General features: G+C 46.7%; 1 protein-coding gene across 3 annotated transcripts in view; it reads right to left on the bottom strand.

Moving 5' to 3' along the window:
* The window catches only part of Ripor2 (RHO family interacting cell polarization regulator 2), a 111,370-nt gene that overhangs the window by 80,292 nt on the left and 6,240 nt on the right, over positions 1-24,838 (bottom strand). Inside the window, exon 1 of one of the 3 annotated variants that reach the window (XM_057787473.1) lies at positions 7,723-7,966. The exons of the other annotated variants lie outside the window; for them this stretch is intronic. Within the exon in view, the coding sequence (XP_057643456.1) occupies positions 7,723-7,771 (49 nt within the window). The 5' untranslated portion in view covers positions 7,772-7,966. Of the gene's footprint in view, positions 1-7,722; positions 7,967-24,838 lie in introns of those variants that run through there. 3 annotated transcript variants of the gene reach the window in all.

Below are 24,838 nucleotides of genomic sequence, written 5' to 3'. Positions count from 1 at the left end.
ATCAAGAGCCAGGGCTGCTATGGCTGACTGAGACCCCATTCTCTCTTCTCAAAGTCTCAGGCCCATGTGGTCAGCTAGCCTGAGCTAGGTAGGCTCAGCTGAGACAGTTCACATGCTGGCTGCCAGCTTCAGCCGTTCCAGATGACAGAGGAGATAGTGAATTCTCTCTTAGGGACAGGTGCGGTGCCATTGCAATCCCAGAACTCAGGAGGCTGAAACAGGAGGATCACCTCAAGTTTGAGGCCAAAATAGTAAGTGAGCTCAATGCCAGCCTGGGCTATATAGTAAGATACTCTGTACAAAAACAAACACGCAAAATAACATGATCTGGGCTTAGAAGATACATTCTTCTTTAAAATTTTTATTTAGTTTTATTTCATGTGCATTATTAGTGTTTTGCCTACATTGTATCTGTGTGAGGGTGTCAGATCCCCTGGAACTGGAATTAAGACAGTTGTGAGCTGCCATGTGGGTGCTGGGAACTAAACCTGAGTCCTCTGGAAGAGGAACCAGTGCTCCTAACCACAGAGCCATCTCTCCAGCTTCGGAAGGTATATTCTTAAACCAGGCATAAGAGTATATTCTCATTATTCCAACTGGTGGGTAGTTGGCAAGATGATTGTGAGGTCAAGGCCTTTCACAAGCTCTAGGATACCCTGGGGTTCTTAGTGAGACCTCAGACAACAACAACAACAACAACAGTAACAATAACCAATACCAAAAAGATCATATTCTCTATTGATCAGGAATGTTGCAATATTAAAAGCACAGACATAGATCCTCATCTCTCTTTCAGAGGAGCATCAGAGTACTCCTTTGTAGGAAGATCTTATGGGGAAGAAGATAATGCTGAGGTCATTCACACTGTGTGACTCAGGGCAGAGCTACTGCAAGACAGCACTTGGCCCTAATAACGTTTTTTTTTAAATTTAATTTTATTTTTTTCAATATGCTTACACTCTGGATAGTAACTTCTCTGGGCAGCTATTTGAAGCCTCCTTCCTCCCCACTCCCATTGTACCTTTAATGACTTAGCAACATTTGTTAAACTTTCTAAAAATCTCAGGCATCCACTTGTGTTCTGCCAAATGTTACCATCCCTCACTGGAGGATAGTTATAATGTTACCATCCCTCACTGGAGGATAGTTATGTGCCGGACATATCCACCAATGGCTCTCAAGAGCCTCACGACTTCCTGTGGCAGCTGCAGGGGTTATGCTTGGTTGGCATTCAATGTCACGTTGACCACTGCCCCCAGCCTTTAGGGTGCCTTCTTGTATTTAAAGTCTGGAAACTGGAAATACTCTTTCCCAGAATCCTCTGCAGCTAAATCCTTCCTCTGCAAGAGGAGCCTCCATTAGACTCTTGTGAACTCTGAAGGTAGATTTGAGTGGGAGGATGTGGGTGTTTCTTTTCTATGGTCATTGTAGCCAATAACCATGATACCAAAGCTAGTGGCATCAAACACCACCACACACTTATGAGCTTACCAAATCAAGGCACTGGCAAGCCAACGTTTCTTTCTGGAGCCTGTATAGGAAAATCTGTTTCTTTACCTCTCCTAGTTTCTAGAGGCTTCCTGCATTCCTGCTCTGAAGCCTCCTTCCCTCAACTTCAAAGGCAATCATTTTGGATCCGACATTCTGTCCAGAGAGTCATTTTTTCTTCTTTGCTTTTAAAGACTGAATTAATTAGACCGGGCCCAGGTGGCAATCCAGGATATGGCTGAATCCTGACTTGGTCGGATGGGCAAAGTCTCCTTAGTCATGGAGGGAATTGGATTTAAGACCCCAGAGATTTGGCATGGACATCTTGAAAGAGAGAAAGTCATTATTTCACATACTGCTCCAGAGTAACCACCATACTAATCTGTTTTATTCTGTGATGGCTTCCTGGTAGTCGCCCCCACCCCCGCCCGCCATGCCAATGGCCTCTCACTCAAATCAGCTTCTTGATACTAAATCAGACAGTAGAGACATTTATAGCCCAGTTACAAGTGTGGCTTCCAGAATGTAACCTGTGTGTATTTCTTTGACTTTCTTGTCCAGACAATTCTGCAAGCCATCCTGACTTTAGGATCTTTCTGCTGACTGGATTCTCCTCTCTGCAACTGAACCCTGGCGAATGCTGGATTTCCTGTGTGTTTGTCTGTTCCTTGGGGTCCACTTCTCCCTTTCCCAAGTTCCAGTTGTCTCCAGTTGTCTTCGAGGATGAAGCATCACCAAGACAATTCTAAGTTGGATGACAGCTTGTGAAGCACATGGATCATATCCACATGGCTAATGCTACCAGTAGCCTTATGAATGAATAATATGGTATGACCCTGTCATTCAAGGCTCAGCCTTGAGCTTGTCACTCAGCAGGGCACCCAGTGTGGGAACACATTAATTGGAAGGGGAAGTGTTAAGGTCAAGGTCATCCAAGAACTTCATGCATTGCAAAGACCAAAGAACTCAAATGCCACGTGAAGATTAACCTCTTGGGAATTGGTCTAGCTCCAGGACTCTGTCCTGGCTCTGGGTATTAGTCCCCAATGCTCTGCCTCCTCCTTCCCTCTCCTCCCTTCCAAGAGCACTCCTGAAGGATGAAGCCCTGCGTAGACAAGCTGAGGAGAATGTAGTCATTGTTCCTCAGGTTCCTTTTCGAACAGTCAACTTGTGAAGGAACAGAGAACTCCCAGGGCCACAAGGGAAAGCCAGAAGCATTAAGCCCAAAGGGAGGCACAAACATGAGAGTGTTAAGAGACATTGTTCGTCTATATGTAAGTTGCTCTGTAGTGTGGCTATGGCCCAACCTTGCTCTGATATCACTGTTATTAATTTCACAACTGTTCCCAGGCAGCCTTCCCTGCCAGGCCTGCCTTCTTGCTGCTCTGACCTTCATTGTCTTCTTTTAGGTTCATGCTCTTAAATTCAGGTTTCCAAGTTGGGAATTAGGAGGTGATGTCCTCCATTGGGTAGGTACAAACCACCAGGGCACAGGAACAATCCAAACATCGCCCTGGAGCCCTCAGGGAACTCCTTAGTCTTTTAATCTGTAGTCTGTCCTTCGCATCCATTCATCTTTCCCAGAGGCATAGCTTTCTCTGACCTACCTTAACTCTTTGCCTAGGGTGATCCGCTTCTTCCTGTCCAAACCCCAAAAGCTTCTGAGTGAAGGGGGGGTGTGTGTTTGCTATCAAAGGTTAACAACATCATGTATATATTCAGGGCTATGATTTAAGTATGATTCCTGTGTCCTTCTAGGATCCCAGAATGGCATTCCTGGGAAGTGCTGGGACTTTTGGAGGCTAGGACCTTGTGGGAGGTCCCGAGGTTAACGGGGAGCACGTTCTCTGAAGGGAGTGTGGCATTCTACACTCTCCCTGTCTCTGGTTCAAGACATCTCCATTTCTTAATACTTGCTTATCTGAGAACTATCTGCCATGAGGTGCTACCGACAAGAAGAGGTGCTCACCAGGCCCTCTATAAGGTCATCCAGACTTTTAGCCTTCTAAGTAGTGAGCTAAATAAATAAGTTTTTCTTTCCCTCATAAGCACCCTGTATCTGATGCTTTGTTATTATGACAAAGAACTGACTAACTCAAGGGACAAACCATGTCATATCGTCACCCAGTTGTTCTTCCTTCTTCTCTGCTGGATTGTGCTTCCTGGAAGTTATAACTGATACTTTCTGAGTTAATATTGAAGGTGAACTCTCACTCTGGCAAGATCCCAAGCTCAGGGAGCACATGCATAAGCAGGAAAAAAAATAGTATTTTCCTAAATTACTTAACACTGGATTAAAAAAAAATCCACGTCAGAATCAAAAATGATTGGCAATCAATTCTTCTATGTATTTTAGGACAGTGTAAATGGTTTTTTTACACTGTTTTGAGAGAGTGTGAAAGCCATTCCCTTTGTTTAAGGCTCACTTCTTTCTCGGGCTGGGAGCTCATTTAGGTCTTATGGAAGACAACACAGAAATACTGCATCTCATTTCATTGTGAAAAAAAATTCTAATTTCCTTTTTCATTAGCGTAATGAATGTGAGAGCATTCAAAGCCGCCCCCACGCCATGCCCATCCATGCCATGTAAACAAAGAACAATGAAACAAACTGGACGGACCTCCTCTCTTCACTGCAGCCTGGGTTTCCTCAGAAGGCGGGAAAACCCTTCAGGAGCTATAAGTAAACAGATCTTTCCTAGACAGATGCCACACTCAGAAAAACATCTATTATTTTCAGGGAATGTTTCCAACCCAAGCGGGATAAGCCTACTGTGACCAAATCAACCAAACAAAGACCGTTAGCCCAGAGAGGAAGCTCGTGGCTTCAGAGGGGAGGCGCACAAGAGGGACCAGGACTCCTGGGTATTTCTGAATTAGCTCATTCAAGATATAGGATGGATTGTTCCATGGAGTCCCCACGAAGGCTCCCATGCTTATAACAATGAGGTTTTCAGAGGGAGGATGCTGTCTTGAGAAACAGAAAACAATTTGACAGCCGAGAGGAATGAAGCTCAAAAGCAGGGCTCCGCTGGGATACAGAGGTGTAGCTTCATAATCCTTTCCCCTTTCTGAACAAATCTTCCTAATCATCACATCGTGGGCTGCTTACATGACAACTGCCCTAAGACACCCTTCCACGCTGAGGGGTGTCTCTGGGGAACCAATTACTTGCCTCTCTGTCCCTCCTCGCCCCACCTCCACCGACTCCCTTGACCTCTGATTTCAGTTGGTATTCTTTTCTGGTTGAATGGCCTCAAACTCAAGCTGCACCCCCTCCCGCCCCAAGCTTTCCCTGGTACATGAGAATAAGCCTGATAAAAGATCCCTTTGCAAGCATGAAGCCCTGCTCAGGGCTAGGCACAGGAAGCCCGGATGGAAAACTGAGTCTGCCATTGCCTGAGGAGCACCCATTGTGCAGATAAAATGACTTTGGCTCCCACTCCTAATTCCCCTTCAAGGAAAGCAAGAAACTGGTGTCAGGCTTCTTGCTTCTCTTCAGAATGAAAGTAAGAGTGCATTTGAATCTTTCCGACCCACTGAATGCATGACTGTTAAAATGAAGCACTTGTTTGCAAACCCTTAAGCCCAAAGGACCATTGTAAGGAAGCTCTGATCATTAAATGGGAAATCTGAAAGTCATGTTGTCCACTCTCCACAGCTGACCTTCTCTGTGGCTCTCTTAACAGAGGTGGGGTGTACCCGAGCTCAAAATGTAACAGAGAGGGGCTGGGGAGATGGCCACATAGGCATGGGGACCTGCATTTGATTCCCAGTATCCATGCAAAAAGCTGGGAAGGGGGTGCATGCCTGTAATCTGCAGAGACAGGGAAAACCCTGGAACTCTCTGGCCAGTTAATCTTGCTGAATTGGTGAGCTCCAGCTTTAGTGAGACTGCCTTAAATAATGTGAAGATTGGCAGAGGAAAACAGCTGAATGAATACACACACAACACACACACACACGCACGCACGCGCATACACACACACATATGCACACACGCGCGCGCACACACACACACATATACACACACACCATGGGTTGGAATGAGGGGGCAGGAAGAAAAATAGTAACAAAAGTGGCTTGGTTATGTTTAGAAGGAGGTATGTGGTTGAGACTGTAGGTGAGCCCTGGGTTCTATCCTGGTAGGGGTAGTTTCATGTCAGTGAAGGAAGATTTAGTTATCACACCTGTCAGGACCCCATTCCAAAGAATGAAGCCTGGATGCTATTCTAGGTATAGCTTCCAAGACCCAAACAATAGGCATAAAGACCTCTTTCTGGCCTGCTTGGCACATTTCACCCCTGAAAGGGCACAGGTCCCTTCTCTGCTGGAAAAAACCCTCTACTTTGTAATTAACAAAAGGAAGGGAGCCATTTCTGGAGCCTGTGTTTGGGTAATCAGGATGCCTGGCAAGGCCTCCTGCTCACTTTGAGCTTTTCCTCTCTCTACTTGGGCATGTCTTCATATTTATACTGAGCACAAAACACGCATAGCAAAAACATCTCACATCACAGTGTCAGAGGAAGAGAGCAACAACACCCCTCAGGGGGTCTTTTGGAAAAGCAACACATGTGCTATGTTTTGACTAAATAGATTCGCCAATGTTCCTTCTCAGATGGTTGGGTACAGTCAACTTTTGGACGGGCAAATGTATTAACGTCCAGGGTAAAAGTCCCCCCTGTGGCTGGATCTCCACCAGTGGGACCTCAGAAGGCAGGAGCTCTGATGTTGAAGGCTGGATTGAGCAGCAGAGAAAGGGGGAGGTCTTCTCCTCAAGCTGCTGTCACCCCAAGCACACACACACCCCTGCACTTTATTCCCAGAGAGGGAGGGTGGCTACAATTAATTACTGGAGGCCACTGAGGATGCTAGGTCTCTGGGGGAGCTGTGCCCTGACCTCTCCTGCTGTAAATGGCAGATAGAAGGCTCCGGTGGAGCTCAGCTTTATGAATGGGAGTCTCAGAGGCTGCTCTAAGAGAGGTAGGCTAGCAGGAATCCTGGGGTGAGGGCAAGGAGGAGGTAGGCAAACCTGCCCCCCAAAACAAAAAAGCCCCCCAAAACAAAACACAACACACACACACTACAAAACAAAACAACTCTCCCCAAACAAAACCAATCAACCAACAACGAAAACAACAAAACGAAAAAGGAAGAAATGACTGTGTCAGGAAACAATGGGCGGGTGCTCATATTTGCAAGGGGAGCCAGTAGCATAGGCAGCTGATGTGTTTTTTAAGACAACCACATTGCTTCCCTGGCTAAAGTCCTGACATTTCTTCACAGCCACTCATGCCACATTTCGGTGTCCCCTAGACCAGAACCCCTAGACCAGGCAGAGGAGCCTACTCTGCCCCACCCCCACCCCACCGGCTTTCTGAGATTTTACCCTGTTTTCTCACTCAAGAGCTGTTACTGTCCACAGTCCTGTCACTTCCTCACACCTGAATGGCTCTGCTTAGCGAATTTCAACGCCGCCTGCTCCCTTCTACAGAGAGAGGTGTCTGCTGCCTAGGAACCTGTGGAGGGAGCTATGAGGTAATAGCCTGAAGCAGGAGGGCAACAGAACCGGCCTTGGTCGCCACGTTTCCGTACCACAGACACCTGCTAGGGCTGGAGTGTCCCCAGGTGTGACCTCGTTCCCCAGTCTTTCCAAACACAGTTTAGCATCAAAAGCAACACATTTCTTCTGGCTTGCCCCTCTTCCCCATTCTCGCTGCCCGGCTTCACGTGGCCAATTTGAAGCAGCTGGGTCCCAGCCAAGCTCAACTGCTCGGTCTGGAAGCACACGAAGCCCTTGGAAATTGAGATCGTTCCTCTGAGCTGGATCACCCATCTCTGTCGGGTGCCCAGAAGTCTTTCTATAGCCAGGGGTTCACCCACGACCCCCACCCGCGGATTTTCACACTCGGGATCCTATCTCCTGTCTCTCAGGTCACAGTGATCCCCTGTCCCCTGACAAGTCCCAGCCCTGCGCAGCCACAGGCTCCTCAAACCTTCTCAACCAGTTCCTCCACTGTCCGGGACACCCTTCGGGTCTGCCTGCGCGTGGCTCCTCTCACTCAGCAACTTCCCTTGTCCTCAAGACTCGCCAGGACCGAGGAAGCCCGGACACCCAAGGGTTCTTAATACTCCAGGCTCATTCAAGCCCAGGACACCCCTCCCCAAATCCACCTCATCTGGGTGAAAGCAAGATCAGACACAGAGAATGTCTTTAAGTGGCGCATGCACCTACTTGCAGAGAACGCTCCTGGTGCCCGGAGACGCTTAGTGCCGGGTGGCATATACCACCTCGGCACCCACGCGCCGCCCCTCGCTGCCCTGCACCTCCGGCTCCGTGGACAGCTGCTGCTCGCCCGTTCCTCCAGCCGACAGGGAAAGGGCCGCGAGTGACAGTCGTGGCCCCAGCGGTCGGGCGTCGCTCCAGCTGCCGCGGCGCCGGGTGAAGTTGCGGGGCGAGCGGACGCGCGGTCGCGGAGCGTGGAGCGAGCGCGGCGGCGGAGCGGGCGGCGGGGAGGCGCGCACGCGGGGGCTGGCGCGTCACCCGCGCGGGGAGGGAGGAGGAGGAGGGCCGGGTGGAGACAGCTGCTTGATGGTCCCTTCAGCCCAACTCCTTCAGGCTGCGCTTGGGTGTTTGCCTCCACTTGATCGTAAGCACGCCAGGCTCCTGGGCACTAGCTTGTGGCGCGGCTTCGGAGGATTCCACCGCAGGCGAGTTGAGCTGAGCGAGACCCGTGGACTCGGAGCGTTAGAGGAAATCTTAGCTGAGACAAGAGTACCTGTGCACCCAGCGCTTTGGGGATCTCAAAAGGAGCAGTGCATTACAAACGATGAGGTGGGGAGGGTTTCGCGCAGTGCTGGGGAGTGAGTTCAAGGCTCAAGGCAGGAGTTATACAGAGAAGTCCAGCTGGGGGAAGACCTCTGCTCACAGACACTCAAGGGTTTGTTTGGAGAGAGATCTCACAATAATGGGGAGAAACAAGGTTTTTGTTTGTCTTTTAAAGCCCCCTGTATAGATCTGAATTATGCATAAAGCTTTCAAAGTGTTGGCGGGTCTGTCAGAAAAAATGTTCCATGAAAAGGATCTTTTGAAGCTGAGTATGGTGGCACTCCGAGGCTGAGGCAGGAAGACTACTGCAAGTTCGATGCCAGTTGGAGCCATATATAGTAAATCTCAGGCCAGCGTGGGTTACTAGGCTATGATATGAGACCCTGAGGGTAGACTCTGCCTCCATCCTTCAGCAGGCAATCCCCACCAGGCCTCAGTTTCCTCATCTGTCAAACTACCTTATTCATAAATTGTGCAGTTATAATTCATAAAATTAAATTCTTCCACAAGTGCATTCATCACATTCCAAACTGAGATCCAGTCACTTTGTGAGGACATTAGAATAAGAAGTATAAACCTTGACCAACAAGGACCAGGAATGTAGCACCAGGAAACTGGAACATCCTCAGGCCTGGAATACAAGCAGCCAAATTATACCCCACCTAAGGATACAGAAAGACTACAGAGATGATCCGAGGGTGATCCCCGGTCTCATCTCTCTGCTGCGGGCCCCAAGGGGTTTTTGACGGTCTGTCCTTTCTAGCTGCATTGTCCAGTTACTCTTCTCTCAACATATTTCCCGTCAGCACTCACCCTCCCATGTGGACATTCCTTCCCAGGAGGAAAAGGTCAACTACATGGCACAACATGCTAGCACAGAGGGCAAGTTCTCTGCATGTTTCTTTATGGGTGTTCTGCTCAGTGCAGAAGTTCCCAATGCATCAATCCTTACAATACTAAACAACCATACAGTTTATAATGATCTTCTTATCTCCTGGCCATTGGGTTGTTTACACCTGGCTATAATCTTTCAGTATTTTGATTCCTACTTTATAGATGGGCAAACTAAGGTTAAAGAGAGTTAGCATAACTTGTCCAAAATGACCTAGTTTAATCAACTTTAGATGCAGATGCAAACTAGGTTTGGATATCTGTAAGACATGGGCTATAGGGAGGCAGTCTTCATGGCACCCATTCTTCAGAGGACACAGCGAGGCTAGGGCTGGATTCTTGATGAGTGGAATGTGGGCCAATGCTGTGCGTTCTTGTAAATGGCTATATGTTGATGATCTGTTAGGCAGTGATAGACAACAACCTATATCTACACTGCGGAAACCATAGCCTTTAAAACTATAAACAAGGTGACCACTCTGGCTTCAAATTCTGCTTCAGTTCCCCATTTGGAATATAGAACAAAGCCTGCTATCTTCATCATCAGTCTTGCCTAGGCAGTAGGCCCTTGGACAAGCCTGTGAAGGATTCTTTAGATAAGTTAACTGAAGTGGAAAGACCAGCATTAACTGTGGTTAGCACCTTCCATCCATGGACTGGGGGTATTTGATCATAGCAACAAGAAAGATAATCAAAAGGCCACTGCTGACAAGATGCTGGTGAGCCTGCCCTTGACAGATCACCTGCTATCGCTAGCCTCTGTCCAGCTCCTTAAACCTTCCCAGCCTCTCCCTAGGTCTTCACTGACCACCAGCATCTTTAGGATATCCTTGTCCTAGTGATCCTTTTCATCCCTTGTCTTCCAAAGCACGGATTGTTCTTTGCCGCTTCACCTGTTTCCTGTCTCTCTGTCACTAATCTGGGAGCTCACAGAGCAGGGACCATTTCTGCCTTGCACACTGTGTCCCAGACCTCTCAGATGAAAGATGGATAACCCTGCTTTCTGAAGCCATGCTTGACTCTTCCATCATTTTATGTCTCTTGTCAACCTGGATACCTCCAACCAAAGAGCCTTTGTCTACATCCAAACAGCATCTATTCATTCATGCTCAGCTGAAAAGCCCCTGCCTATTAGCCATTCCCCCCAGGCCTCTTGTCCCTTCCCTGTCCTCTCATTTCTGAATTTCCTAAGAGTTTGATCTCAAGATGCCTAGAAACTTATACCTTGAATAATATTGCAGGCACGGTGTGAAGCGTGATTGTTTCAAACAGTGTTGCATTTCTTGTCCTCGGTGGGGAGCAGGGGAAAGCCAAAGGACTGAGCACTGCATGAGGGGGCTCCCTGGGGTGCTTTCTTTAGCTTCACCTTGGAGCTGCTCAACTCAACTCCACAATCTGTGGCGGAACTGAAATGGTAAACAAGGAGGAGGCAGGTTCAGCAAGGTGCTTCCTTGACTTGTATCCTCAGGAAGAGAGCCAGTGTGCAGAGGATGGGGACCATGAACACAAGGGCATTTTCTTGTTTGCTCTGGGATCTATCCTGGGTGACTTTGTAGCCTCTGTAAGTCCTAGCACAGATCATCCTCAGACAGCATCAGGCATCCAGGCCCAAACAGACAGAATGAAATCCTGAAGGGATTGTGTGGTTCAAGTGCCAGAGAAGTTGTGTCCAGCAGAACAACCAAATTAAGAGCACGTACCAGAGGCTAGGTATCCCAGGACCCAGTCCAAGCTCCCCAGCAGGCCTCTCCATTCACTGGCCCTGCCAAGTTCTCCAGAATCCCCATTCTTGAAGGGATGGGTTTCTCCTAGTTCCTGCTCTCCCTGAAGATGCTATTCACTGCTCAGAGCATTCCTATACCCTCAAGAGCATGCTTGTGACCTCATCCAGGGTAATAATGAAGCACAAATCTGCTCCATGGAGACAGGGACACTATGGGAACTTCACTAGCAGGAGACAGTTGCATTTCCTCATGTCAGCAGATAACAATGGTTCCTCAAGCAATTTGCTTTATGATTCACTTTAGGATAGACGATCTGCCCCTCAGTTTCTGACATTCCACTTGTCTTAACATGAAGGAATCTATGCCACAATTCATTCTTAGATCACATTCAGGTCTGTAGCATGTGCCAATCTACAATGTTAAAAAACACAAAACAAACATCATCCATTTATAGAAAGTTATGGGTCATCAATTCCAGGCTTCATGTTCAAAGTAGGAGCCTTGTTATCAATACTGTCATCCCACTGCTCTGTCGTTGGGGTCTTTTTCAATGTGTAATATCTCAGATGGAGAACTTTGAAGTCATGAATATGTTCTTCACTCAAGTGGAGATAAAAGAAGCCCAAATAAAAGAAACGCAGGCTGACAGCGTGCCTGGATTAAGCCTCAGTTCTTTTAGAAAAGCGCTGTCTTGAAATGTTGATTTCTGCTTTGAAGGAGCTAAGTGACCTCAATAGGCAGGGAAGGAATGACATGCAAAACCCTTTAAATAAAAATTCATTGACATAGAAAAAGAGAAAGGAGTGGTTCCTTAAAGGGCAGTTTGACCCCTCCCCTCCCCTCATTCTTCATTGAGAGTACTCCTAAATACCAATGGCAGCTATTACCAGTGAATGCTGGGGGAGCTCAGTAGCAGGCACTGAGCCAGGGTGCGGACACAGAGGAAGGCCCAGCAGTCTCTCCGTTTGCTCGGGGTGGGAGGTCTGGAGATGAGTAAGTGAGGTGCGCTGTAGGAAAGAGGAAGTACTACGGGTGCTATGGGAACGGCTTTATTTTTGGTAGCATGAAACTGTTTGAACTTCAGCAACACCGACAAGTGTCCCTTTCCACAGCAGGGCTATGTCATTCTCCTTCTTGAGCATTTTTTTTTTTTTTTTTTTTTTTTTTTTTTTTTTTTTTAGCCTATGTTTTGACTAACAGAATTGGTCCGGTGAACCTGATCAGGTCTAATACACACATGGTTCATGGGAAGAGAGAAGAAAAGCTTCCAAAGCACAGCTGATTAGATTTCCCAATTTAGACCTTCAGCTATGCAACACTGAGAGTAGCGTGTGCCTAAGGAATGCCTGGCATTGCCAAGTGATGGTGTCAGAGGCATCAGGGACTCGCCCGGAGCTACCTTCTGTGTTGAATTTCTCTGGGAACCTTGTGCCTATGACACTGGTAACTTCTGGCTTCTACTCTTGGCCTATTGACAGATCCTGGAGAGGTGACCAGCTATGTCAGAGATCTAGTCTTCCTTTCTAACTAGGATGCCTCACGCACATAAGAAGAACAGGGTTCATGACCTCATATTGAAGTCTTTCCTCTAACCAGGTGACCTCCCTTTAGAAGTTCATTCAATTGCCCCAGTGCATGGCCATACCATAGCTTGAAATGCTGCTGGTTTTTTGTTTTTTTTTTGTTTTTTTAACTGAGACAGATTCTCACTTAAGTAGTCAAAGTTGAACTCAAGCTTCCTAGATACCCAAATATGACCTTGAACTTGTGACCTCTGATCCTCCTGCCTCTACCTCCTGGGTGCTAGAAATACAGGGATGGGCCATCATGCAGTGCTGGGGTTGAACACAGGGTTTCATGAATGACAGGCAAGCCACATCCCCAGGTCTGCTTCTGAGACTTGTTTTGTTTTTTGGAGAAAGGGTTTCCCTGGCTGTCCTGGAACTTGATTGGCAGATCAGGCTGGCCTTGAACTCAGAGCTCCTCCTGTGCCCCCATGCCTTACTTTGGTGCTGAGATTCTTGAATTCCTTCATCACACAGTAACTTTTGCTCATTTCTTTATTTGCCATCCTGACCAATTTTCCCCCTTCTTCCTCATTTTTATTTCCTAACTTATGAAGTGCATATGTTTTACTCTGGGAAGGAATTTAAAGTGCAAACTCTAAGAGCTGGGAACTTGGTGGCATACACCTGAATCCCAGCACTTGAGAGGCTGAGAAGGGACGATTACTGTGAGTTCAAAGCCAGCTTGGCCTATACACTTGGTGAGCTATAGTGAGACTCCCATCTCAATCCCCCAGCAAAAAACAAACAAACAAAATCAAAATCCCACAACATAACCAAAATCAACAGCAAAGGAGGATTTTCTGATTGCCTCCTTCCCTCTGCCATTTTAACAGTCACAAGACCCACGATGGCTCTGGCATGCCCTTCAGATTGCACTTTAGGAGCAGACACCTGATAACACCTCACCCGCTCCGCTCCGGACCGTGGTTTCAGGAGCCTTTGTAACTGTCACCTTCACATGTGGGGGACAGTCTCTAGATTCTGGGCTTGAAGTTGAGAGACTTTGGTTCTGTCTCAGTGCTACTGAAGAGGGACTTGGCAAATCTCAGCCTCGGTGTCCCATGTGTCATATGAAGGGACAGCCCAGCAGGGTCACCATACTTCCCTTTGTCTACCGCTATTTGCTCAAACCAAATCCACTGTCCAGAAATTCTTAGCTGATTCCATCACTTTTCCTCCTCCTACTGAGATTTATCTTTCAAATCTGCCCTGCCCTACAAAGCCCCGTTCCAGCAATGCCTCCATCAATACACTGGTCTTTTTTATAGGTTCTCTGTCCCCTGAACACAGACCTACACATATCTCTGCCTTCTGGAATAGTGGGTTAGCACACTTCTCACTATTAATAAGCTGTGTGTTGGGAGCTAGGCTTTGTGCCACATACAGTATAATAAACTCCTCATTAATGTGTCTAGAGGAAGGGCAGTAATTGGCTCTGTGAGGAAGGTGAGCATGCAGTTGCCTGCTGGCTTCTGCCCCCCCCTCGCCCTCCACCCAAAGCCTCCTAGGCCTGCATTTATTGGCACCCGAGCAGGGACAGTGAAGTGCTCACCACAGGGAACTGCAGGGAGCCAGACCTCCTATCCTTCATTCATGTCTGGGGCCTCTGATAAGGTTCTCAAGGGAGCAGACATCACAGGCATTTCCTTCCCATTGTCATACGAATCTGCTTTTGCAATGGGAACTTTCTTGGTCGACATTGCTGACATTTTAGTATGCCCCAGAAATGAGTAGCTCAGAGGTACTGAAGTCAGGCCTGTGAGTTCAGGCAAGTTACCTGAAGCCTAAGCCCATCTATAGGCCTCGCTTCTGCATTGAAGGGCCAGAAGGCTTCAGAGGCAGAGACGAACAGCTGGATATTCAAAGCTGATGGGGAAGAAAAGTGTTTCAAGTACAAAAATTTCCTATTCAGAAACTTTACATTCTGTTTCTTATATGGGATTATTACAAAATAAGGTCTTTTCTGCAGTAATATAATCTAGACCAATATTCCATCCTTCTCTACTTTCTAAGACAACATTTTAATATTAAAAAAGAATATAACATAATGGTTCCAAGATCATTAGCTCATTTTGTGCTTTTTTTTTTTTTTTTTTGAGACAGGGTTTCTCTGTGGTTTTGGAGCCTGTCCTGGTACTAGCTCTTGTAGACCAGGCTGGTCTCGAACTCACAGAGATCCGCCTGCCTCTGCCTCCCAAGTGCTGGGATTAAAGGCGTGCACCACCACCGCCTGGCTCATTTTATGCTTTTTAAAAGCACTGAAGTCAAGTGGGGGGCACACTCCATATCCAGGAGGGTAAGGCCGGGGTATTTTCATAAGTTTGAGGCCAGGATGGACTATGTACTGAGTTTCCGGCTAGCCGGGGCTATCTCAGAAAAACAAACACATAAACGGGTTACGGAGGTGGCTCAGTAAGAAAAGCACCTGCTATGCACACATCAGGAACTGAATTTGGATCCCAGCACAATGTGTGAAACCAGATGTGGCAGCACACATCTGTAACACCAACGCTTGGGGGGACCATGGGGCCCACTGCCCAGCTAGTCTACTGAAGCATTGAACTCCAGGTTCAGTGATAGAGCCTGCCTTAAAAAAAAAAAGAGAGAGAGCAGAGAGCAACAGAGGAAGAATGTTGATAACCTTTGGCCTTCACACATGCATACTCCAGAGAAAGCACTTACACATACTTGTGTACACACACACATACACACACACACACACACACACCCAAACATTGAGGCTCTTGGCGAACTCCTTGAAAGGACTTTGATATACCTCAATACTCCTCAGATTGTGTTTTAAGAACCAGCAATGAAGAATGAAAGAGATTCTGGTAGAATGCTAAATTTACAATTCTTTTCCGTTTGTACCGAGAGGTACAAAGGGAATACATTTAATTGAAAAGGATTAGGGCATAGCAAGATGGATATAAAATCTTTCAAAGTGCAGGTAGAGGTAGCTGGAAACCCTTGGTATCTGTAAGCAGAATGCTGCAGATGTATTCAGGCACTTTTGTTTTTTAAGATTTAAAATGAACTTTTACTTCACAATAAGTCCCTTCCTTAAAAAGCACAGTAAAAATAAAAGTCTCTAAGGGCCTCCAAGGTGATGTATTTAGTGCTCCCAGCTGAACGCAGTCAATTCTAGGCTGATAGTTTGTCCAGGTCCCCCTTCCTGTTTATTCTCATCTCTCACTCTCTCCTCTCTTTGGGGGCTCATCGTGGGGACTGCACAAACTGTTGCCTTCAAGATAGAAATTCCAGACTCTTCTATAAGATGTGGAATCCAGACTCTTCTTCAAGATATGAATTCCAGACTTTTCCTCATAAGGTCACCCTGGGCTGGCTGTGTCCCTTTATAAAGAATGACCACACCCCTTGCAGACAGCAGCCCCTGTCTACTTTCCTTTGTTCCTTTGGTCCCTCTCGCTCCTCTGGCCCAGCAGTTGTTCTGCAAGGCTGTCGCTGGTTCCTCTACAACTGTACCCTCTTCTGTGATTCTTTATCTCTTTGAGAAACAAACTCCCAATCACTCCAAGTTCTAGCTTTCCCCGTGGATACTCATTAAGAATTACCTACTGGGCTGCCTAGATGGCTAACACTTGTTCCAAAAGCACCAGGAACCGAGTTCAGTTCCAGGAACCCACATAAAAGAAGTTCAGTGTGGTGGTGCACATGTAATCTCAGTGCTGGGGAGGCAGAGACAGGTGTGTGCTGCGGCCAATCTATCAGTCTCCCCGGAGAGCCCGAGTCCCTGAAGTCTAAACCCTTCGTCCACAGCCACTGCAAACAAGCGGGCATGCGCAGCACTAACACAGAACAGTCTAGGCTGGTGGAGCTCAGAGTGGGGCTGAGCACAATGCCTGGGGTCAGCTGAAAGAGAATGCGGAGGACAATGTGAAGTCTGCACAGAAAAGGCGGAAAGCTAAAGAAGAAACAGAAGGGACGGGGATTTGCCTGTCCGCCATGCATTTAGTCTAAAGCAATATAAAGCCCCCCCACCCCACCCCTGCCCCAGTTCTTGGGTTAATTGACGTAGTAGTAGGAATAACCAGTTAATCCAGTCCTTCCAGCCTCTTTGGTGTTCCTGCTGGCTCCAAGAGATTATAGGACCAAAATGATTGCTGAATGACCTTCACTGAGCAGTTTGTACCTGAGATCAATTTTAAAAAGTGTATATATTTGTAACTTTTAAAAGTGAGCTCTTTAAAGCCTCTTCTCTAATCACTTATATTGTAAACATTTCTTACTCAGGTGGTCCCTTTCTGTAGGTGGACTTTTCTTTTTCTTTCCACTTCAGGTCAGGGCTGTTCCTTATAATCTTGTTTAGTTCCTGCCTCCTTTCCCCGCCCCCAGGTTGGCCGAGATCTCCCCAAAGGCCAGGTCCTTTCGGACTCAGGAACTTGAGCCCTCTAACTTCAGAGGTGGTGTTTTGGAGGAATGGCAAGGACGGGGTCTGATGCTGAGAACCCCAGCGCTGGCGGTTCATCTTCACGGGTTTCACGGATCTAATTCAGAAGTGTGATTTCCATTTGGTCTCATGGAGGTTGAGTCGTTACTGCTCACATACAGCTGGAGAGAGCGAGGAGTGCCTCAAGATGGCTTAGAACACAGGGGTGACCAGTGGGAAGCTCCCACTGAGACTCTATCTCTGTCTCCATTCTCTCTGAGAAATGAAGCTGTAGCTCACAGCTTCTCTTTTCCAGCCCTTAACTCTGAACCTAGCTGTGTGCTCTTTCTTGTCCTGGAGACTTGGAACCATTAGTCATCCTAACTGACTCCAGGATCTAACATCTCTTTCCTTCCTAAGTCCCTTTCACAGCCCACACCTCCCCAGCTAACACCCATTTGGTGCAAAATCAGGATGCTGGATATCAGATCCACCCCAAGGGCTCTGCACGGTTTCAGTTTGCAGAGGTTCGAGTGGAAATCTAACCCCCTCGGAGCCTTCTTTGGTAGCGGTGGGGGTGAGGAGGCCCTGGCCCGGTCCGCCTCTTCCCTTCATTGCTCACACACAAGTCCCTGGTGGCTTCTCATAGGCGCTGTGACCACAGGACAGAGCATCGCTGCTCTCAGTAATTACCCAGGCAAAGAGAGTGCCGTGGTATCAGAACGATGACAGTGGTCTTACAGCTTATAAATTATTCACACAGCTGAAGTGCAATGGATGTCACATTCAAAATAGGTCATTCATGCTAGAGCTGGTGGGGCTAAAAATTTCACAGCCGTGGCAATACATGCAGGGACATTGGTTTAAGCGAAATCTCCAAAGAAAGTGGTTTCTGCCAAGCAGTCCTGTAGCCAAGCAGCTCTCGTTGAATCCCAGCTAAGTTTTCATCAGGCGGCAGGGAGAGGCCCACACAGCTGTCTTCTGCAGGGCTGAAGCAGGGTGGGGATGGGGTGGGGGGGTGGAAGGCTCTAGTTCAGCCTCTTCTTTCGTGGACCAAAGAGCTTCGAGAGGCTACTTGAGAGAGATAAATGTGAACACCTGCTTGTGCCTGCTCCCTTCACACAAACGATGCTAAGCCAGAATCAGGGTCACCCCTGAGCAGATTCTAAATAGTTCACCTCTCAGCCTTGGATGCCGAATTTACAGAGGAATTCAACTCCCACAACAGAAGGCCTTGTGTCCTGGGGGTTCAGTTCTGATTCTTAGACATATGGGCCTCTTCCTAAACCAGAATGTACTGGCTTCTTGTCCAGCAGGAGATATATTATTCAACTCAAGTGCTTAGTGATGGAAAAATACTGGACTGTCTATTTTAGCATTTGGGAGAGTTCCTGATATGGTAAAATGTTTTTATAATTTTTTTTTTTTAAGAGGCTGCGAAGAGGGAGAGGGACGTAGCTCAGGGACAAAGTGCTTGCCTAGCATCCTCCTCAAGGTCCTGAGCTGAATTCCCAGCACTGAAAGGGTAACGTACTCTGCCAAGGACTGCCCTACAAAAAGATTAGACTAAAGGGAAGCGATATTGGACAGAGCGTGTGGGCTTTGAACTGACAGAAGAGTGCGTACGCTGGCCGCTGGTTCTTGACTATTAAATGAAAATGTGGCGGAGGGACAGTGCTGTATCTCCTTGGGGAAGAGAAAAAGGGCAGCTCAGGGATGTTCCGCTTCCTTCTTTGGGGAGGAATAAACCAATAACACCTGTAGCTCTTCCAGCTGAGAGTCTGTGATGTACAGCCTGGGACTCAAAGGGCAAGAAGGGCAAGCATTAGAACTGGGTATGGAGAGCGCCAAAGGCGGAGAGTATGTCCAGAGGCAGTTTGTGCGCACAGTTCTTCAGTTGGCATGTGTCTGACGTATAGCTCCCGGAGGCTCAAAGCTCTCACCTGCCCGTGTTCCCCTCCAAGGACCTGCATGGGCTGCTCTAGTCCTTTCTCCCTCAACTTTTCCTGACCCTCTCGGAGAGTTTCCAGCAGTTTGTATTGCATTGCTGAACTCCTATTCTTCTAGAACCATCTATAGAGATTTTTATAGTCTCAATTCCTACAGACTAGAAATACTTTCATGGATAAGTTTATGTTTATTTACACTGCTTTCCAGCCAACATTTCAGTAGACACTTCTTGATTCTCCATTATTTTGAGTACTTAGAGTACTTGGTGGAGCAATTCACAATTTCTATAAGCTTGACTGTCTGCTTCTGACTCCTGATTCCCAGGAGAAGTAAAGAGCTCCTTAGTCCATGTTGGCTCTCCCAACCCACACCAGCTCTTCCAGTAGCCACCATCATCTCGAGGAACAGACAGCAGCACTATCCTTCGATATACTCAAGCCAAACTTAGGCCTTTTCCTGTCTATTCCTTCACTGTATGTCCCCTGGGTCAATTGCTGTAGAGTCTGGTAGAATTTCTATCAGTTGTCATCTGGACTACTCCAATGGTGTCCCAACTGTTTGCTTACCTTTGCATCTTACACCTTTTATTTTTGACAGTCTTGTGCATCCCAAGTCCCAAGTTAACCTGCAACTCACTATGTAGCCAAGGATGACCCTGAACTTCTGATCCTCCTGCATCCATCACCTGATTGGTGGAATTACAGACATGTACTACCATGCCAAGTTTATCAAACACAGGGCTTCCTGCATGCTAAGAAAGAGCTCTACCACTTGAGCTACATGCTGAGTTCCTCCTTCTTACTGTCAAAGGGACAGTCAGAATGTGCCTTCCAGAAGGTAAGTCAGATCACGCCATGCAGCTGAGCATGGGCCAGTGGTACCCATCTTATGCAAAGTAAACACTTGAGTCTTCACAGCATCCTACAGGGCTCTGCAAGTGGTGGAGTTCCCCAAGCCCCAAGTTCTTGGATCTCATCTGCCCCTCTCTGCCTTGTTCCCACTGTGCTGCAGACACAATGGCCTCTTTGCTATTCCTGGAACATTCTTCCTTTTAGACATCCACAAGGCCAGACTTTGACTTCCTTCAGGCCTCCGGCACTTGTCAGCAAATCCCTCCTGGGCCACCATGCTTGAGCCTTCCTGCCCTGCACCCCATTTGTCAACAACACTTCTCTTCCCTCAACACAGGGCACTTCTGCGTCTTTTCCTGTCTGTGTTCCTCCTCTATAACACTGTGTGATTTCACCAGGCCTGGGACCTTATTATAGTCACTGCTGTATCTCAGGAGCCAGAATAGAACTGAGCCCAGCACATGGCAGACTTCCAATAGACAGTCTTAATGGTGGAAAAAGATGTTATGTCCTGAAGTTTACAAGTTCTTCAGGAGATCACAGCTGCCAAGGGTGTCCTTCCTCTCAGGAACCTCACTGAGGGCTAATCACAAAACATTTATGCAGCGTTCCTAAGAACCATTCCCAATTAGGCAGAAATTCATAGAAAGAATCCCATTATCTAAAGCCTGCACATGCTGTTTGGGTAATAGTCCTGTCAAGAGCAAAGTTATTCTAAAGAGACACACTTGTGTCCCTCCCTGCAGCCATTGGGCTGTTGAAAAGATGGATCCCAGGAATCCCATGCTGGGGGAAAGGAAAGGTTAAAAGTTTGATGTCAGCTACAGGAGGAACTCTTCTCCCAGGGAGAGAGTCTACACAGTTCTATCAATTTACTAAGCTACCTTGCAAAACAGACAGGATTTGAGACATGATAGGTCAGTGATGAGCAGAACCATATCTTGACCAGGACTGCTAAACAGCACATATGTCTTGCCTTCTGTTTATCCCCAAACTTCATGCCTGTGCCCCTAAGATAGACTTGAGGGTCTCTTTGCTATTACTAACCCCAAACTTCATGCCTGTGCCCCTGAAGATGGACTTGAGGGTCGCTCGACGTCTTTGCATCTCCTCCCAATGTGACTTCGCTCTCTTTGCTATTACTTGTCTCTATAATTGGTATATTAGGGACTAGTGACCAAAACTTGTTTGGTGGGGCTACCGAACACAAGATTTTAACCCTAAACACTACAGTCTCACTAGGAAGAACCCGGTCGTTCTAAAATGGTGTTGGGTAGAGTTCACCTTGATTGGTGTCAGCTCCCCTAGAACCAAATGTCTTTTGTGGAAATTTTGATCTCTATGTTAGAGTTATGGGCTTCAAGAGAAAAGCAGCTCGGACTTCCAGGAATTCATTATTTGATGGTGAATACACTCAGATCTAACTTTTCAAATACTGATATGTATATACATATATGTCTATATATGTGTATATGAAGTAATTGTGTCGAATGATGTGACATTTAGCATCTCAGCTCAGCAGTGAAGAACACTTGCTGTTCTTTCACTACAGTTGGGTGCCAAAGGACTTGCTGAGCAACTTACAACTGCCTGCAACTCCCGCTCCAGGGGAACTGACACCTTTGCTAGCCTCCTCCGGCACATGCACTCGGGTGCACATATCCACACATATAATTTAAATTTAAAATATTAACAATTTCAATGCATAGTTCGATATGCTTGCTTTCAGTGCCCTGCAACCAATCTCCAGAGCTCTTTTGCTTTGCAAAACCAAAGCCTCATGACCTTTAAAAATAATTCACATTTTATCTCCTCCGCCAGCCCTGTGAACTATTGGCTTATTGTTTCATTGGATTTGACGACTGTAAATTTATCATATAAGTGGAATCATACAGTGTTTACCTTTGTAGAGATAGACTTACTCTCAATAATATGATGCTTGTAAGATTTATGCGCATTGGGGCCTGTATCGGGGTTTCGTTCATTTTGAAGACAGGCTGACTCCAATGTCAGTACACACTATGCCTTGTATCTTCGTTCTCTCTCAATGGATACTTGAGCTGCTTGCTCCTTTGGGGCACTGTGAATAACACTGTTATGAGTGCAAACACACAAACATCTCAAGACCTCGCCTTCAGTTCTTCTGGCTGTGTATCCAGAAGCCGGGTAGCTAGATCATATGGCAACTCTGTTTCTAATGCTTTCAAGAGTTGTTATTCTGCCATTTACAGCTGGGGTGCCACTTTACACCAACAGAGCACAAGAGAGAGTTTCCTGTCTTTTAGAAGAGAGGTTTTCTTCCCATGTAGCCTATGAGAACTGCCCAAAGATGTTTAATAGAACCAGACATTCCTGCTTCTTCCAGTGCTTAGCAACAGGAAGCCCGTAGCTCCCACTGTATGTGTGTGCATGTGTGTGTGAGAGAGTGCTTTCAGCTTTCTCTTGTCATGTCTATTTTGTAAAACCTTCCTCATTCTCAGATTAACATGCATGTGAGCAAACACACACGCATCTCCCTCCCAGACTGGGGGCTGTGGGAGGGAACCAGCACTGTGCAAGGATGATAAAGACGGGGCAAACTCGCGTAATTCTCTAACAGAAAGATGCTGTGGCTTCAGTCTAGTCTCTCTGGAAGATATTGCTTAAGATCCAGCACCACTGCTCCTTGGCAAACTGGGGCATCTCAGTGTGGGAAAGCATAGAAGAAGAGAGTTTGGAGCTGTGCCTGCACACAGCCGTTCATTACAAGTAGGTCCCAGGGACCTGCGAAACCAGTGTCAAGGGAAGAAAGAATTCTCTGCCGAGGAATAACCAGGAAAAGCTCAGAACCCTTCATTTGTGATATTTTCTTACAACGACTTTATTGCTGGGAAAACAGAGCACTGCTCCTCCTGGGTTCCTTCTCTTTCATGATATTGGCTGCTCTCCCCTCCCGACCCTGGACAGTATTATTGAAGCACTCTTTTTTTTTTTTTCATCTTTTCAAGTAGTATTGCACACATTCCCTTTAAAAGAATATCTAATTAATCCCATGGGATAAATCCCACTCACAAGGGAATTTCACAGAGAGAAGACACAGATGTGAAACTGGAGCTACAGAAAGAGGTACTTAAGAAACTCTCAGTGACAAAAAGAGGCAAATGACTTGGAAGGGCCTGGAGGGTCCCCTCAACAGTTAAGAGGGCTTGCTGCCCTTGCAGAGGACCTGGGTTCGGCTCTCAGAACCCATTTTGGGTAGTTTACAATCATCTGTAATTCCAGTTCCAGGAAATCTAGCACCTTCTAGCCTCCAAGAACACCTGCACACCCAGTGCACACACAGACATCCAGGCACACACACATAAATAAAAGTAAGTATAAAAAGTGACTTGGAAGTTGATGATCTACACAGACCAGGGGCCAGCAGGATTTTTCTCTATAGAGGAAGTTAGTAAATATTTTAGGCTTTGTGGGTGGAGAGGTTAAAAATGAGAAAATGCAGAAGACACAGGATAAAAAAATAGCAATTCATATTAGTTATTACTGACAAATTCAAAATACAATGGTAATTGAGAATTTCTTTTTTCTTGTAACAGTGTCCTCCTAAGACAAGGGTAGAATTCTCTGGGATAACATTTTGCTGGCTTGGGCTTGAGGTTGGTGACTCTCACCATCACATCAGCCTCAGATGCTAACCTGTGAAAGCCATTCCCTTCTGGCAGGCTGTGCAGAAGCAGGCAGTAGGCTGCCTTTGGCCTGAAGGAAAGGACCTGTCAACCCCTGCCCAGACCAAGAGCACTGCAGAGAGCCACTGATTTATTGTGAGTAGCTCTGAAACTCCCAAGGAGTCTGAAGTAGATAGCCCTGTCTTCCCGTGCACATCAGCAATGTTAGGAAGGCTCACAGGTTTTCTTTCCGTGTGTCTGCATGCATGTATAAGTACTTGCGTGGGTGTGCATATATGCTGAGACCAGAGGTCAGTGCGTGTCTTCCTGCATCTTATTTTTTCAGATAGAGTCTCTCACTCAACCCAGAATTCACAAATTTGTCAATGTTGGCTGACCAGTGAGTCTTAAGGATCCATGCCCCCCCCAACCCTGCCTCTGCCTACCTACTGTTGTGATTCTAAGCATGTATCACTGTACCTAGGCTTTTTGCATGGGCTCTGGGATCAGCCCTCAGGTTATGGTGCTTGCATGGTGAGTACTAGAGCCATCTCTCCACCTCTCATGGGCCCATTTCTGTCTGCTACATTGCAAGTCACATGGCCTTTTCACCCAAAGGTGATGAAGCTCACGGCCTGCCATCACCTAGCTGACTTTGCAGTAGATAAGGAGAACTGCATTGATCTGGTTTTGGTTTATCTTGCTGCAGTGGGTGCCATTTCCAATGTTGCTGATCAGTTATGTGTCCTGGTCAGAAACTGTGGGTGATGCTTAGAAAATCTCTGTCAGTTAGTTCTCATCCAGAGGACAGGAATTAGCTTCGATCTACCTGCTCTATTGCCTCTTGCAGCAGTATCACTAAACAAGCCAATGTTTGTCATCCTGAACATATTTACACATAAGTACGTGAACACAGATTGTCAAGGTTTTCTCTGGGGGCTCTTAATATTGAAAACTTTTGGAAGTTACTGGAAGTAAAAACAAAACTGAGAGGGAACACTGTAGAGCAGTGGTTCTCAACCTGTGGGTCAAATAAGCTTTTACAGGGGTCACCTAGGATCATCGGAAAACACAGGTGTTTACATTACTATTCAAAACAGTAGCAAAATTATAATTATGAAGTAGTAATGAAAATAATTTTCTGGTTGGGGTCACCACAACATGAGGATCTGTATTAAAGGGTCACAGTATTAGAAAGGTTGAGAACCCCTCTCTAGCAGCTTCATTGACAGTCTTAATAGCTATTTTAAAAGTCTGCAACATTTATGTAGACATATATATGTATATATATGTCATCAATGTACATTAACTTTATATCAGAAATGTTTTATCCAACACAGAAAGCTTAGCCTTTCTCAACTTACTTTTGAAAAAGCACTGTGTTGAATGGTGATGGGAGAGGCAGTCACTATGAAGTCACAAAAACTTATTCTGTGGAGACCGGATAGCAGCAGGGCTTGCAGCTTTGAGACAGAGGGTGCTCTATATTCCCAGGAAACTTCTG

Source organism: Chionomys nivalis, chromosome 13 (assembly GCF_950005125.1).
Source record: "Chionomys nivalis chromosome 13, mChiNiv1.1, whole genome shotgun sequence".
NCBI classification, from domain to species: Eukaryota; Metazoa; Chordata; class Mammalia; order Rodentia; family Cricetidae; genus Chionomys; species Chionomys nivalis.
Note: the sequence above shows the minus strand (reverse complement) of the source record. Positions and strands in the feature narration are given on the sequence as shown.